General features: G+C 39.1%; 1 protein-coding gene across 1 annotated transcript in view; it reads left to right on the top strand.

Moving 5' to 3' along the window:
* Nucleotides 1–15,956, top strand: part of LOC136861384 (hemolymph lipopolysaccharide-binding protein) — a 63,386-nt gene extending 47,430 nt beyond the window's left edge. The window contains exon 3 of the mRNA XM_067138818.2: nucleotides 15,508–15,956. Coding sequence (XP_066994919.2) covers nucleotides 15,508–15,704 — 197 coding nt within the window. The 3' untranslated portion in view covers nucleotides 15,705–15,956. The remainder of the gene's footprint in view (nucleotides 1–15,507) is intronic.
* Nucleotides 15,957–16,212: the final 256 nt, after the last annotated feature.

A 16,212-nucleotide genomic window follows, 5' to 3' on the forward strand; every position in this document is an offset into this window, starting at 1 on the left:
AGACATTCAAACTGGTCCAGCAGTGGGATAGTGCCTAAATGCTCACGGCGATTTTGCCTAATTGGCATCCCGATTCAGGACTCTACGGCCATCGAACGGAAACATTTTGATAGCCCCTTATAGGTTATTATTTGTCCAGTGCGGCATAAGAACCAAGCTTCAGCTTAAGTTTTAAAAGGGGCCGATGACCTTAGATGTTGGCCCCTTTAAACAGCAAGCAAGCATCATCATCATCATCATCATCCTGAAAAATACCGGCGAAGGATAGCTGCAGAACAGCGGAGATCAGCTTTAAAAACTACAGAAGCTGGCTTACGGCAAACGAATGACACGATGGCAGCAAAGATGGCAAGAAGATCCACGAGGGAAATGGACTAAGTGGCTGATACCATGTTTAGCGAACTAAGTAGCACGAGCACACGGTGAAGTTAATTATTACCTTCCGCAGCTCTTGACAGGCCACGGATTCTTTAGAAAATTTCTACATAGAACAGACAGAGCGAGCAATCCATTGTGTGTTTATTGTAATGATGCTGACGATGTACTTCACACCTTCAGAACCTCATTTTCCGTAAGTTTCTTCGCATGATATTATACGAGCAGGCGGAGGCGACATATTGCACTGGTTGGTCGCTACGCTTCTGGGGGAGCGGGGTGGTGCTCTTCCAGCCACACAACACTCAAAGGTTTTGTGAGTGCTTTGCTATCAATTTATATTCGAAGGAAATCTGTTGCTATTTAAAAAAGTAGGCCAATCCACTGCTATACTAAACCATGAGGTGTCACACAGATCCCAGAAGACTTAAACAAAATATAATGTTCTCTAATTTTGTTTTTACATGTTTTACATTATGACAATAAAATTGATTTTAAAATTTCAACAAAATGTATTTCTATTTTGTGCGTAACATATTTGTGTGTAATTAATTAGTACAAAGAAGATCACATTTATAGTTTAAATAAGGTGGTGCTGACACAGAATATAAATGAAAATTTGGATACATTGAATGAATATCGATGGCCTACTTCTAATAACACGTATCTGAGAATGCACTTCCGAACCATTATTTTTCTTAAAATATGTCTATGCAGTTTATCAGAACAATTTTCGTTGTGTTCCTTTTTCTCTTCGCGCGTGTAAATCGTTGAAATCGTACAAGTTGAAAACCAAAAATCTATAGCATTCAAAGTAGAAACAGGCGTAGTTCAGGGTTATGTTATAGGACAAGTTCTCTTCCTCGTGTATATAAATAATACTGTAATTTACCCTGCAGGTCAGCACTCTATGCAGATGATATCGCTGTCGTAACAAGTCGTAAGGAGTAAACAAATGTGGAAAACAAAAGGTTAGAGATGGTACAGATATCATCCGCTTGGTTGTAGGCTGATAAACTATTTTTAAATAGTAACAAGACACTTATTAAATGAACATTAGATGAGAATGAACATAGTTCTGTTAAGTTATTGGGAATACATTTGTATTCTAAGTTAACCTGGTATACTAAAAAATAGTTATGTAAAAGACTGTCTAGAGGGTTATTTTTACTTCGAAGACTGATACAGTCAGTTAATAGTAATCAGATGTTGTGTGCATATGCTTTCTTCAATTCATATTTATCATACGGTACACCATATTATGTGGAAATTCGACAGGCCAAAAGGTGTGTTTAAGTAGCAAAAAAAGGCAATAAGATATATAAAAGAAAAGGCCAATAGGGAGTTTTTTTTGCTAGTTGCTTTACGTCGCACCGACACAGATAGGTCTTATGGCGACGATGGGACAGGGAAGGGCTAGGTATGGGAAGGAAGCGGCCATGGCCTTAATTAAGGTACAGCCCCAGCATTTGCCTGGCGTGAAAATGGGAAACCACGGGAAACCATCTTCAGTGCTGCCGACAGTGGGGTTCGAACCTACTATCTCCCGAATACTGGACACTGGCCGCATTTAAGCGACTGCAGCTATCGAGCTCTGTCCAATAGGGAGTCATGCAGGCCTATGTTTCAAGAACGTGTTATTATGACTCTCCCATCACTACACATATTTCATTGCATTCTTAATTTCAAAGATATGATCTGACATCTCATACGATACACGGAGAAGGAATGATTTAGATTTACCACACGTTAGATTGAAAAAGACATGAGCGAGTATGAACGTTAGCACCTTCCTAATAGGTAGATAACAGTGGTAGTTTTGATCAGCTCCAAGGTTACTATTCAATGGACAAATAGCACAAAGTGTCATGATAAGCTTTCATTTTACTTTCCATATTCGCCGCTTGACAATAGCGTTACTTTTTTCTTCATACTGTGATAGCGGAAAGAACCGTTTAGTAACAGTCAAATTTTGAGATATATTTTGAAATTTCTTAAGGGCATATCCTTCCATTGGGTAGGCAGCTCATTGAACAATTGAATCCCATTATATCTATAATTTTCTTGTGTTTTTTTTCAATGTATATCGATGGCTTTCTTTAAAAACCTCGTAAGGCCGAATACTCTTCCTATCCATTATATTCCTTAAGAATGGTCACGCCTTCAAGTCCCATATTTATATGCAGTCCAAAAGAATAATTTTCGTTATGGTCATTTTCCTCTGCCAATTTGTAAAGGAAAATGGACCTTAAATACATTATACTGTAGGAGAGTGTAAATTTGCCATGCATTAAACATCCCTACAATACGGTACGGTAAGGTCCATTTTCCTTTAGACATTAGCAAAGGAAAATGAACATAGCGAAAATTATTCTGATGGACTGCTTACAAATATATGACCGGGAGGCGTGACCAGTCTTAAGGAATATAATGGGTAGGAAGAACATTTGGACATACGAGGTTTTAAAAGAAAGCCATCGATATGTAGTGCTCTGTTTAAAGACATTTAGATGTATGTGTACAGGGTGATCGTATAAAACGTGAACCGAGTATATGAGATTTTGTCATACTGGTAAGTAATTTGAAAAAGATACGTGGATATCTCTCACCGTTGTCATTTTATCAGCTGCTGAAGTCAGCCAATCAGATCTTTTCACTGGCGACTTCAAATGGGATTTACAAGGCGATGTTGCCAAATCTGCACGTGGCTTGGTCGGGCTTGAGAGCCATACCGAGAAATGCACATCAAACACTAAGGCTGGTTTCACACCAAGGAAGTCTTTACAAGTCAATCCAGTCACGTCTGGGTACGTCTAGGTCCGTCAAGGACAAGCCCGTCTAGTTAAGTTCTGTGGTTTCAAACCAAGCACGTCCAGTCCAGTCCAGTCACATCCCCAGAAGAAAGGACAAGGTGTGGATAGAATTCAGTTTTCCTTCTGCCTTGGAAATGGAAGGTGAGCTAGTTAAATTTATAGTTTTGCGCCGGATAGTTCGCCGGAAAAAAAAGCAAGATCGCGATTGTGGGTTCATCCGATTCATTTCAGAAGAGATATCTATAGTGCTTTCTCTCATTTGTTTCCCGACTTGGTGAACGATCCGGTCAAATTTAATAATTTTTTTCCGAATGAGGTATGAATGTGAAGCTTAATGACCTGGCTCGAAAGAAGGTGAAAAGAAAAACACTAATAACCGAAAGGCTATACAACCATAGCTTCGGCTGGCAATATTTTTAAGGTAAGTTAACACAAATACTACCCTTAATGCAAATAAGTATTTATTACACCACACAAAATAATTTAAATACGAATGATATTATTTTAACATAAATATTATAATTACAGTGATATTAACATAATTACAAAGCACAGACATTTAAGAAAATTGCATAAAAGAAAATCCACTTTTCCAGATTTATGCACAAGACGCAAGAAGGAAAAAACGCTAAATAACTACACTGATCAGAATGTGACTCGTGTTGTTAAAACAATGAGACTGGACTGGACTGGACTGGACGCATCAGAATCAAGCCCGGTTTGGTTCCCCTTCCACTTGACGGGACTGGTTTAACCTTGACTGAGACTTGGTCTGTGTGAATGAAATGTAGCTGTGGTAGCCCAAAACAAAGGGAGATTTCCTTGTTGGATTTTCCTGTCGACGGACTAGACGTGACTGGACGTGTTTGGTGTGAAACCAGCCTAACACACCGTGGGTTTCAGTCAATGCCAACGTAGCGGGATTGCTATGGGCCGAGCCTATAAGCAGGAAGGTCCTTGTTCAAGTCCCTTCCCTGGAAAAGTTTATTTCTTCTATTGGCGCTTTCAAGGCGGACGTAAGCCACGTGAAGATTTAGCAACACTACCTCGCAAAGCCCATCTGAAGTCTTCCGCGAACTGACTGGCTAACTTCAGCAGCTCAGAAAAAGGTCAACGGTGCGGGATATCTAATTTTTTTTCCACTCATTTATCAGTATGACCAACCCTCTAACGCTCATAGAGCCGGGTCACGTTGTTTCCAACCACACTGTATATTTTATTTTAACCTATGTACTGTATTTTACTTTGTCTATTACAACTGTATGTTGTCTAATGGTAATAAACTATATTATTAATTTTTACATCATTATGGCCAACTGAGGAGCACGCTTGAACTTATTTAACTGATGATTTTGCCTTCTTCTCTCCCCGAAATCTCTTCATCCTCTCATTAAAATTCTTCTTACGTTCTTCTGTCCAGGTTTTATTAGTACTAGCTTTTGGCTCCACGAAACAATGATTATTAATCGGTGTTATGAAAGCAGATCGGTTCTTCACAGTTTTCTGGTTGATGTTGATTTCCTGAAGATCAGATTCTATTTCATTTAGCCAGTTCTTGACTTTCAGTTTGAAGGCAAGGTTTAGAATTCTTTCCGTCAGTCTATCATTGTTCATTCTGAGAATGTGACCATAGAACAACCTCCTTTTCGTAATAGTGTCTGTGTTTTTTTTTTTCAGTATGACAATAAATTTCACGAGATTTCCTTTTCATCCGTACTCCCTCTTTGCAGTCCAATCCGAAGATTTTGCGTAAGATTATTCTTTCTTACATTTCTGTATCTTTTATGAGTGATCTACTGCCAATGATTAATCTTTCCGATGGGTATAATGCTTCAGGTTTTATTGCTGTATTATAATGTCTCGGTTTTGTTTTCCGAGATAATGATTTTTTCTTATATGTGTTCCTTTTTTTTTGCTAGTTGCTTTACGTCGCACCGACACAGATAGGTTTTATGGCGACGATGGGAAAGGAAAGGCCTACGAATGGGAAGGAAGCGGCCGTGGCCTTAATTAAGGTACAGCCCCAACATTTGCCTGGTATGAAAATGGGAAGCCACGGGAAACCATTTTCAGGACTGCCGATAGTGGGGTTCGAACCCACTATCTCCCGGATGCGAGCTCAAAGCTGCTCTATATCTGTTCCAAATGACTCGATATGCTTTATGTTATTTAGTAATTCTCTCCTTATTTGCTTCACGATTTAATCCAGAAAGCTGAATGATTTCTCCTAAGTATTTGACTTTATTTACTTGGGAATTTGTCCAAATTTAGTCATCATAGCTTGCCAAACTAGAAACGAGGGGCTCCTTCCATGTACTGTTATTTTATTTATTTGATATTTGAAGTCTTGTTTCGGCTGCAGTTTCATGTAGGTTTTCGAGGGAGTGGATTGCTTCTTGCCTATTATTAGAAATAATTACCGCATCGCCTGCAAAGACTATACACCGCACGTGAATTCTGTTCTTCAGTTGTATACTAAGAGTTATTCCTTTAACTTATTTTTCCCAGGTTTTGATTACCTTTTCTATAACAAGATTGAACGAGAGAGGTGACATTCCATCTCCTTGTCAAACACCTGTGTTGACATCAAAAGGCTCAGATATTTCTCCTAAGAATTTAACTTTGGAAGTAGTGTCAGTTAACGTTTGCTAATCAATATTCTTGTTTTTCTGTATACTTTAAATTTTTTGAGTACTTTGAAAAGTGTCTGTCGGTCTATGGTATCATACGCTTTTCTAAAGTCTACGAAGGTGATCTCTGTTTGTGTAGTTTTGCGCATCTGTAAGATAGTTTTGTGATTGAGTATTTGTTTTGTGCATGATCTGCCCGTTCTGAAACCTGCCTGGTATTCTCCAGTGAGGTGATCTGTTTGTCTTTCAAGTCTTCTCAGTAGAACTTCGGAGAAAATTTTGTAGGTAACTGATGCCAAGGGGATACCTCTATAGATGTTGATGTCGGTTTTGTCACCTTTTTGGTGCAGTGGGTGAATTAGTGCAAATTTCCAGTCCTCAGGAATCTTTTCAGTAATCCAGATATCGCTGAGAATAGCACGAAGTTTCGAAGCAAGACTTTCGCCACCAATTTTCCACATTTCGGCAATTATACCGTCCTCACCTGGAGCTTTGTTATGTTTCAGTTCACTGAGAGTTTGTTTGATTTATTCTAATGTAGGTGGTTCTGAATCTGGATTTGGTGTGGGTTTTTCAAAGGTGAGGTTTTCTCCAGGAGATTCATGTTTAAAAGTTTCTGAAAAAGGTTTGCTAACAGTTTGTAATTTTCCTGGTTATTTGTTTCTATTCGTACTTCCATTCGTACTTTTAACACAAAGGATAGATAGGTAAAGTTCTGTGAAACTTTCGTGTGTTATTTTTTGTGAATTCCAGTTCAATTCCTGCCAATATTCTGTGATTACACTACCCAGCATGATTTTTGCGGCAAAGCATCTGATACGTGATTTTAACTAAATAAGGTCTCCTGATTTCAGAAATGTTATTGGTTCTATTATACCACATATAGTTTTCGTGATATTTGCCATTTACTGTCTGAAATTGTGTCATTGCGGCACAGTGCTGCTTTGTGATAACGGCGAATCGGCTGTTTGTTGATTCCTACAAGAGGAGCTTAAAGGCTGTACTACTTCATAACGGAAACATTCTAGCTTCGATTCCTGTGGCACATTCGGTTTCACTAGAAGAAAATTACAATATATCACGATGCAAACTCTTTTAGATAAAATCAAGTATCATGAGCACCGGTGGGATAAGTGTAGTGACTTGAAGGTGTGTGGTATTGCATTAGGACAACAGCAGGCTACACTAAATTCCCTTGTTATTTATGTGAATGGGACAGCAGAGCTAGGGACAAACACTGGTCTACACCTTTCTGGCCCAAGAGACAAGTTTTGACACTTGGTGTGAAAAATGTTACAAATGTTACAAATGCTTCATTAGTGGACCAACAAAAAATTATTTTGCCACCGCTACACATCAAACTGGGAATTATGAAGCAGTTCGTTAAGGCCTTGGACCAAAGTAGCCCCTGTTTCAAGTACATTGCAAGCAAATTTCCACATTTATCTGATGCAAAAGTCAAGGAAGGCATTTTTAATGGACCACAAATTAGAAAGCTTCTGAAAAACAGAATTTTTGAATAGAATTTTGAATTTTGAATGGAATTCAATAAGAGACGCCATAATGAAGTTCCTAGGAAATGTAAAGGATGAACAATACGAAATAATAGTGAAAACGATGTTGGGTGATATGAAAGAGTTGCGTATAATGAGTCTGAAACTGCACTTCCTTCATTCTCATCTTGATCAATTTCCGGAAAATCTTGGGGCTGTTAATGAAGAGACGGGAGAGTGGTTCCATCAGGACATCAAGGAGGCAGGAAGAAGATACCAGGGGAGGTGGGATGAACCAATGATGGCCGACTACTGTTGGTGTTTGAAAAGGAAAGACAAACTTTGATGCAGTCAGACGTTGGGGAGCCAAGCGTTCATTCCAAGCGGACATCTAGGACTGTTAAAGTTTATTTTGTTCACATTTATGAATTCATAAAGATACTGAATAAAAGTTACATTGTTTGCTTGTAAATCACGTTTAATTGTCAAAATAAAATGCTTTCATTGCCTCAGAGTTGTTTGTTTATGTGTTTTTGTGTAAATCAGTAGTCTATTATATTATAATAAATGCTAAATATTTCATTGTAATTTTATACTCAATAATTATTCATTGTATATAGTAAATCAAGACAATATTCAACTATTTCAAACTATATATAATAATACAAAGAAATATAGATATTTCCAAAATTATCAACATTTTTCAATACTTTTTAAATGCAATATTCAGGTCTATCTCTTATTTTGATATACCTATTGCGAGAAAACGTGATGTGATACGTAGAAACGGACAACGGATTCGTGTTCAGCGACCCAAAATTAGTTAAGATCCCCTATCACACCTCTTGCCACAAGAAAAAGTTTGAAAATGCTGGGTTGTGTTATATTTGCATTTCTCACATCTGATGATTTTGAGATTTGTTTCTGGATCTTAATGAATTCCTGCCAAGTTTTTCCAGTTTTATGGGAATTCCAAACTCTCCAGGCTCTCATTCTACGTTCTATGGCCTTGTCGCAGGTTTCATTCCACTACATGTGTTTGCGTTTCATGCGAGAAATGCCTATACTTTTGGAAGCTTCTACAAATCGAAGGCTTCCTTCTAAAACCTCATATGTCCCGATGCCCTTCCTACGCATTATTTTCCTTAAGGCTGGCCACGTCTCCCGGCCACATGGATATGCAGTCCATCAGAACAAATTTCATTGTGTTCAGTTTCCTATGCTGACGTGTAAAGGAAAATGGACCATACCATACCGTATAGTAGGGATGTTGTTTGCATCACGTATTTACGCACTCCTACAGTATGATGCATTTAAGGTTCAGTTTCCTTTACACGTCAGCATAGGAAAATGAACACAACTGAAATTGTTCTGATGAGCTGCATATCAATATGTGGTTGGGAGACGTGACTAGTCTTAAGGAAATAATGGGTAGAAAGAGCATTGCAAGATACGAGGTTTTTAGAAGTAAGCCGTCGAAATGCTTCTTTGAGTTCTAATCAGTTGGAAGAATTCTGCTTGGAGATATTTGCAATAGAGGAGCCAGAGTTTTCTTTAAGGTGTTCCGGGTCGATTCGCAGTTCTCTGTTTGTTCTGATTTTGGGTCTGTTAGGTTGAAATTTTACTTTAACCAGAGATAAGCGGTGATCAGAGTCAATAACTCCTTTCTTGACTTCAACATTCATAATTTCTCTTTGATTTTCTTAGAAATCGCTATATGATCCAACTAGAATTCCCCTAAATGAAAGTTAGGGCATCTCCAAGTCGTTTTCTTTCATGGTAGTGCCAAGAAATGAGTTGACATTAAGTCTTAATCAAAACTCTCGCAGAAGCCAATTAATATTTCTCCATTTCTATTGGTTCTTTCGTGACCTGGATAGAGTCCCACGATGGTTTTGAAGTTCTTTTCCTTGCCAATTTGGAGATTAAAATCTCCCCAAAAGATTTTAAAATGATGCTTCGGAATTTTGGTTGTAGCTTCCTCTAGTTATTCCCAGAAGTCGTCTACTTTCTATGGATATTTTTGGTTGTAGTTGTTTGTAGGTGCATGTGCACTGATTAGTGTATAGGCTTTGTTTACTGACTTAATAGAGAGTAATGAAATTCTTTCAGAAGGAGGCGGGAAGTTCAGAAATGAGTTTGTAAGATTTTTCCTCACTGCAAATGCAGTACCAAACTAATCTGGCTTCTTAATTCTGTAACTGTGTGAATCTAAATGATTTTCATCAGGATACCTGGTTTCTTCGAGTGCTAACATTTGGGCGTTGAATTAATCTAGTTCATTGTTTTGTTGCTTTAGCTTTCCAGTCTTAAGAAGAATATTGATGTTTAAGGTGCCAATGAAATGTTTGCGCTTTGGGCGAAGAGATTTGGGAAACTCCGATCCATTCCCGCATGATGTTCTCGGTCCCCCAGAATCCGATGACCGAGAAAGACTAGTATGAATACTAGGGCCTGGAGTAGTAGTGTCCCGAACTAACGTTTCCATCATGCTAATAAGTTAAAGAAAATGGGGAGATTAAGCTTCGTTAACCTCACTGGTACAACTAAGGCGTTGAGCCTTAGAGGTTGACTCATGATATTTTCTGGCTGTACCTGTTTTTGGTCCGCAAGAGGTATTTTATTTCCTTCGGACCCTCCGGACAAATCTGGCAAGCCCACCGATCCACCACCTGGGACGCGCCCGGTGACGGAACAGGAAAACCCCCACGGGATTATTATTATTATTATTATTATTATTATTGAAAATGAAAACCTACAACCTGTTTTCCAGTCAGGAATGTAATGAATGAAGCAGATATAGGCTGTTAGTACGATGGGGTCGCCACTCCCAAAGTGATTTATTAATGAATGCTAGATGCAATGAAATGAGAGTGGAGAGTGTTGCTGGAATGAAAGGTGACAGGGAAAACCGGAGTACCCGGAGAAAAACCTGTCCCGCCTCCGCTTTGTCCAGCACAAATCTCACATGGAGTGACCGGGATTTGAACCACGGTATCCAGCGGTGAGAGCCCGACGCGCTGCCGTCTGAGCCACAGAGGCTTGATTATTATTATTATTATTATTATTATTATTATTATTATTATTATTATTATTATTATTATTATTATTATTATTAGTATATGTAAAATGACCCTTACCGTACTGTAGGATTTTGACATGGTGCTTCGGAATTTTGGCTGTAGCTTCGTCTAATTGTTCCCAGAAGTCGTCTACTTTCTGTGGATCGTTTTGATTGTAGGCGTTTGTAGGTGCATGTGCACGGATTAGTGTATTGATTAGATTCATTACGTATTTACGCACTCCTAAAGTATAATGTTTGTATAATACGCGCACCTTTTAGCGATAGATTTTTAGCCGGCAGAGGAGTAAAGAGGGAGCTCTCCAGGTTCCGGTGATACTGCCATCTGAATGGAAATGAAATCTGAATTGAATCGATAATATTATCGACCGACATGAATTTTCTAAACCTTTATTATCTTAAGCCAACAACTGTGTCAAACATATTACATAACATTTCTCGATGCGAATCTTGTTCCTAGCATGAATTATATAGTTTGGCTTTACTGTGTAAACAACAACAGTACTAGTACGTAAAGTGTACGCCAGATGTCGCACATCGATGCATAAGCGATTGATGGTTTGTGTTTCAAAGGTTGCCAGTACGAATCTCGAAGATAACCGAGGTCGACCCATTCAGCAGTAGGGTGTCCATCTATCACTAAAAGGTGCGCGTACTATACATGTTTCCTTCAAAAATGTATGCGAAGTGACACGGCTCTATTCACACATTTAATGCGACATATCAAAGGGATATTTTCCTACGAAATCTCGTGGCAGTAACGTAAAATACGATGAAGCTGATCAAAGTCGGGAGAGAATTAGGACGATTTCCCAATTTATTGTACGGTGCAGTTCTTCGTCCGAAGTTGTTTGAAATTCTCCGTGGTTCTCACGTTGCATATTGTATCTCTGACCACTCGCGTGGCGCTCTTACTATGATATCTCCCTTAATATCTGCCCTATCGAAAAGAGTACAATATTTACAAGATTTTACATATAATCAATAGTGTAAGAGAAAACCGAAAAACATTATTCTGGTCTTTCTATAAACTTGCAGTCTATTCTGTGATTTTTACATGATATGCTACATGATATGCATTTCAAAACCTGATCCTGGATGAGTAGACTCTAAATATGAAGTTTAGTCGAGATCTTTTTTTTTTTTTTGCTAGTTGCTTTACGTCGCACCGACACAGATAGGTCTTATGGCGACGATGGGACAGGAAAGGGCTAGGAGTGGGAAGGAAGCGGCCCTGGCCTTAATTAAGGTACACCCCCAGCATTTGCCTGGCGTGAAAATGGGAAAACACGGAAAACCATTTTCAGGGCTGCCGACAGTGGGGTTCGAACCTACTATCTCCCGAATACTGGATACTGGCCGCACTTAAGCGACTGCAGCTATCGAGCTCGGTAGTCGAGATCTATTCAGCCATTTACCCGTGATGCTGGAACAAATAAACAAACAAACAAACACGAAAGTTGAAGACTACCGGTACTAATACGATCTTGAGTTGACTTGAAACTAATAAATATATAAAAATATGGCGAAACAAATGACATTGCAGACAGCGGATCCCTACAACTTTATTTATAAGACTAACTGTTGTACCTGTGCTTCGCTACGGGATTTTTAGAAAGGCTGTCTTTGTGGTTTTTCTAAATGAAATCAACATAGATCATGACATAAACATCAGGAGGAACGTAGCGATTAAAAGACGTTCTAAGCCTATTCCCATTTTGTTTATGCAACAAACACTCAGCACTCCCACACACACGTCTGCTTCGCTTGCAGGGTTCCACTCCAATCCTTTGCTTTTCATGCATGCATGAGTGCCATTCTTCACTCTGAATGGGATAACCTCCCCGGAGCTGTTGATGGTTCGTAGCTATAGGCCGAGTGCATTCAATTCATCCATCGACTCATTCAATTAGTAATGCTCTCCCCTCAGTTAGTGGTTATCCGTGACTGGGAGAGAAGTGTTCATTCATTCATGCAAGCATGAATACAATTCAGTAATTCAGTCACGCAATCATTAATTAATTAATTCATTCATTCATGCATTCATGTAGCCATTTAAGTTATTCAGATCATGCATAGTGTCTGTTGAATGTGGAGGAGAGCTCTCTACAGACTTGTGATAAATTAACTATATATATAATACTCGATCAAATGGAAAATCGCACATTTTCTCACTTTTAACGAAAAGTACTACGGTGCCGATCTAACAGTCCAAAGTTTCAGTGTACCGGGCTTTGTGGCTCAGACGGTTGAGGCGCTGGCCTTCTGACCCCAACTTGGCAGGTTCGGTCCTGGCTCAGTCCGGTGGTATTTTAAGGTGCTCAAATACGTCGGCCTCGTGTCGGTAGATTTACTGGCACGTAAAAGAACTCCGCGGAAAAAATTCCGGCACCTCGGCGTCTCCGAAAACCGTAAAAGAGTAGTTAGTGGGACGTAAAGTAAATAACATTATTAAGTTTCAGTGCTGGAATGTCCAGGCCGCAGACCGCCATGAACACTCCTCTCATTATTCCGTTAAATGTGCACATTGCTCATTCCAATCAGTGCCTCAGAGTAGGGATTGAACAGCTCGAATGATATGATGAACCAGTGTGTTACGTACCAGTAGTATCAGAAAATTCATGAACCAGAGGGGAATGGCATGCTAAAGAAGAAAGTTATCTAACTCTCCAGCTACTTCCCGTCAATATTCAGGCAGACTATTATACTCGGTATGACCGAGCGTGTTGGCCGTGGGGTTAGGGGCGCGCAGCTGTGAGCTTGCATCCGGGAGATTGTAGCTTCGAACCCGACTGTCGTAAACTGTAAAGATGTTTTTCCGTGGTTTCCCATTTTCACACCAGGCAAATGCTGGGGCTGTACCTTTAATTAAGACCACGGCCGCTTCCGTCCCACTCTTAGCCCTTTCCTACCCCATTGTCGCCGTAAGACCTATCTGTGTCGGTGAGACGTAAAGAAAATTTAAAAAACTCGGTACGCAGCAGTAATCCCATCTATCGAAGATGAGTGGCAACAGAAGACACAAAGCACATCACAATAAACAGTGGTCAATGTAATGTTATTATTGATCAATTTTATGAGCTTTCTATATCGTAGGCCTTCATATTTAGTTTTCTTTCGACTGTGTGATATTAGGGCGTCTTATAAAATTATTTATAGCGTAGACTGTAGTTCCTTATTCTCCGACTTTACATACCGATTTTCATTAAATTCTGTTTAGCTGTATTCTCGTGACTCGGCTCTGATATGGACTTAGCAACAAAAATTGATATTCATGCATACAGTATCTCTGTTTTCATAGCCGGTAGGGTAAAAATGTATTGGACATAAATGATCGGAATTGTAATACTGTATAACTTTAGTTACACAGAGTTTATCGATATGCCACTAATAACATAAATATTTGAGAAATACATTTTAGGTCTTCCCCTAAACTACCATTTCACTCAGCGTGAATAAAATTATGTATCGCCTAGATCCTAGCGAGATATTTCCCGACTTTGCATACCGATTTTCATTCAGTTACGACCAAACCAAACCAAACCAAACCCCAGGGCGCAACAGTCCCGAAGGGCCTTGGCCTACCAAGCGATCGCTGCTCAGCCCGAAGGCCTGCAGATTACGAGGTGTCGTTTGGTCAGCACGACGTATCCTCATGGCCGTTATTATTGGCTTTCTAGACCGGGTTAAGTTAGGACCACTAATGACATAAATGTTTGAGAATTACATTTTAGGCCTTCCCCTAAACTACCATTTCTCTCAGTGTGAATAAAAGTATTTATGGCCTAAATTGTAGCGACTTATTACCCGATTTTCATTAAATTCTCTTCAGCCGCTTTCTCGTGATGCGCGTACGTACATACATACATACATACATACATACATACAGACAGACAGACAGACAGACAGACAGACAGACAGACAGACAGACAGACAGACAGACAGACAGACAGACAGACAGACAGACAGACAGACAGACAGACATTAAGGAAAATTAAAAAGTACATTTCCTTCCTCCTGTGGACACGACCGATACAGAAATACCATCTATATATTAAATTTTTTTATGAAAACTGAAGTCAGTCAGTCCGGCCATTCTATCTGGTCGATTTCCTTTATTTTTTAACTGAAAGGTATTATGCACAGATTTGTCATCAGGTACTATAAATCACTTAACTTCCGCCTTCCTCAAATTATTTGATTTATTCAATATTTTGTCTCTTTGAAGCAATCATATCTTTGGTTCTGACTGAGGTACGGAGTTCGTTTTGGCCTAAGAACACTCAGTGGATCAAGCTCTTTCATTTCAGCTCTTAAATGTTCAAATTGGTTGAATCTGAGGAAAGTTATGAGTGCACATTCAATTTGACGTCTCATTTCTTCAACATTTTTTCTCATTGAAGCAATCATATCTTTCGTTCTAATTGAGCTACGCAGTTCATTTTGGGCTAAAACACTCAGTGGAAGAAGCGCTTTCTTTGGAGGTAATAAATACTTCATTTTGTAGATTCTGAGAAAAGTTATGAGTACATTTGTCTCCATGACGAAGATCTTTGAAGGACTTTTTTTTAACAGTTCGGCGCGTAGTGTTGTTCCAAGGAACGTTTAATTCAATTTCTTTGTGTGATGTATTTTCAAGTGTTTTGTTGACATAATACTACATTCCATTACCACAGCAGATCATATGCTTTATTTCATTAACTCGAAACTTTGCAAATACATCCGTGAGGATAGTAACGAACAACACCATACTTTGTACATTGCGGGCGGGAGAAATGGCTTTGTGGATTTTTTTTTTTGCAAGCTGCTTTAAGTCGCACCGACACAGATATATATTATGGTGACGATGGGATTGGGAAAGGGAAGGAAGCGTCCGTGGCCTTAATTAAGGTGCAGCCCCAGCATTTGCCAGGTGTGGAAATTGGAAACCATGGAAAACCACCTTTAGGGCTGCCGACAGTGGGGTTCGAACCCACTATCTCCCGAGTACTGGATACTGGCCGCACTTAAGTGACTGCGGCTATCGAGCCCGGTGCGCTGTGTTTTAAATATATAGTAGATAAGTGGTTATAATTCCTAATTATTGTGCATTCAGAAGTACTCATCTTTTTCAGGCAATTCTCTTGGCAACTATACTGGCTGGGGTGAAGGTTATCCCAAGAATGAAGGGAACTGCGTCTTTCTACACGCTATGCAAGCGGCTATCTTCAACGTAGACTGTACTTTAAGGGGACAGTTTCTCTGTGAGTACGACCTTGAAGACGTGTCAATAGAACTAGAACAAGAACTACGTCAGCAACCATTGCTTTAAGGACAAACAAGACCTGTGCATGTATTTAAGAAAAGAAGAGTAGGAAATGTAATACTTTTGTACCTATATGTAATACCTGTAATGGCTTGCTGAGCTAATCAAATATTGCGGAAGTCATCTCGTGAAACATTATTGTTGAAACGAATCTTTCTGTGATTAATACAAGGAGTGTTTGATACATTTAGCCACATTACTTTCAATTTCGAAAACCTACCAGCAAAATAATAAATATACTTATTAATTTCTTATTAATTTCTTATCATATGTTCTTTATTTAAAACGTTCTTCTGAATTATTTCTCTTTATTCAGTGTATGAGAAACCATAGATAACAGCCTTCGGTGGTGTATAAGATTTATGACGTCTGTGACCTTCTGCTATCGGCCTACTCGTAAATGATAAGTGGTAAGTATACATTCACGCTAGCCTTCTTTTGAGCAAAAATACACCGCTTTAAATGACTGGCATTAAAATACATACCGGTAGTAATATAGAACTTGTGGATAGTA

This window comes from Anabrus simplex, chromosome 1 (assembly GCF_040414725.1).
Source record: "Anabrus simplex isolate iqAnaSimp1 chromosome 1, ASM4041472v1, whole genome shotgun sequence".
Taxonomy (NCBI): Eukaryota; Metazoa; Arthropoda; class Insecta; order Orthoptera; family Tettigoniidae; genus Anabrus; species Anabrus simplex.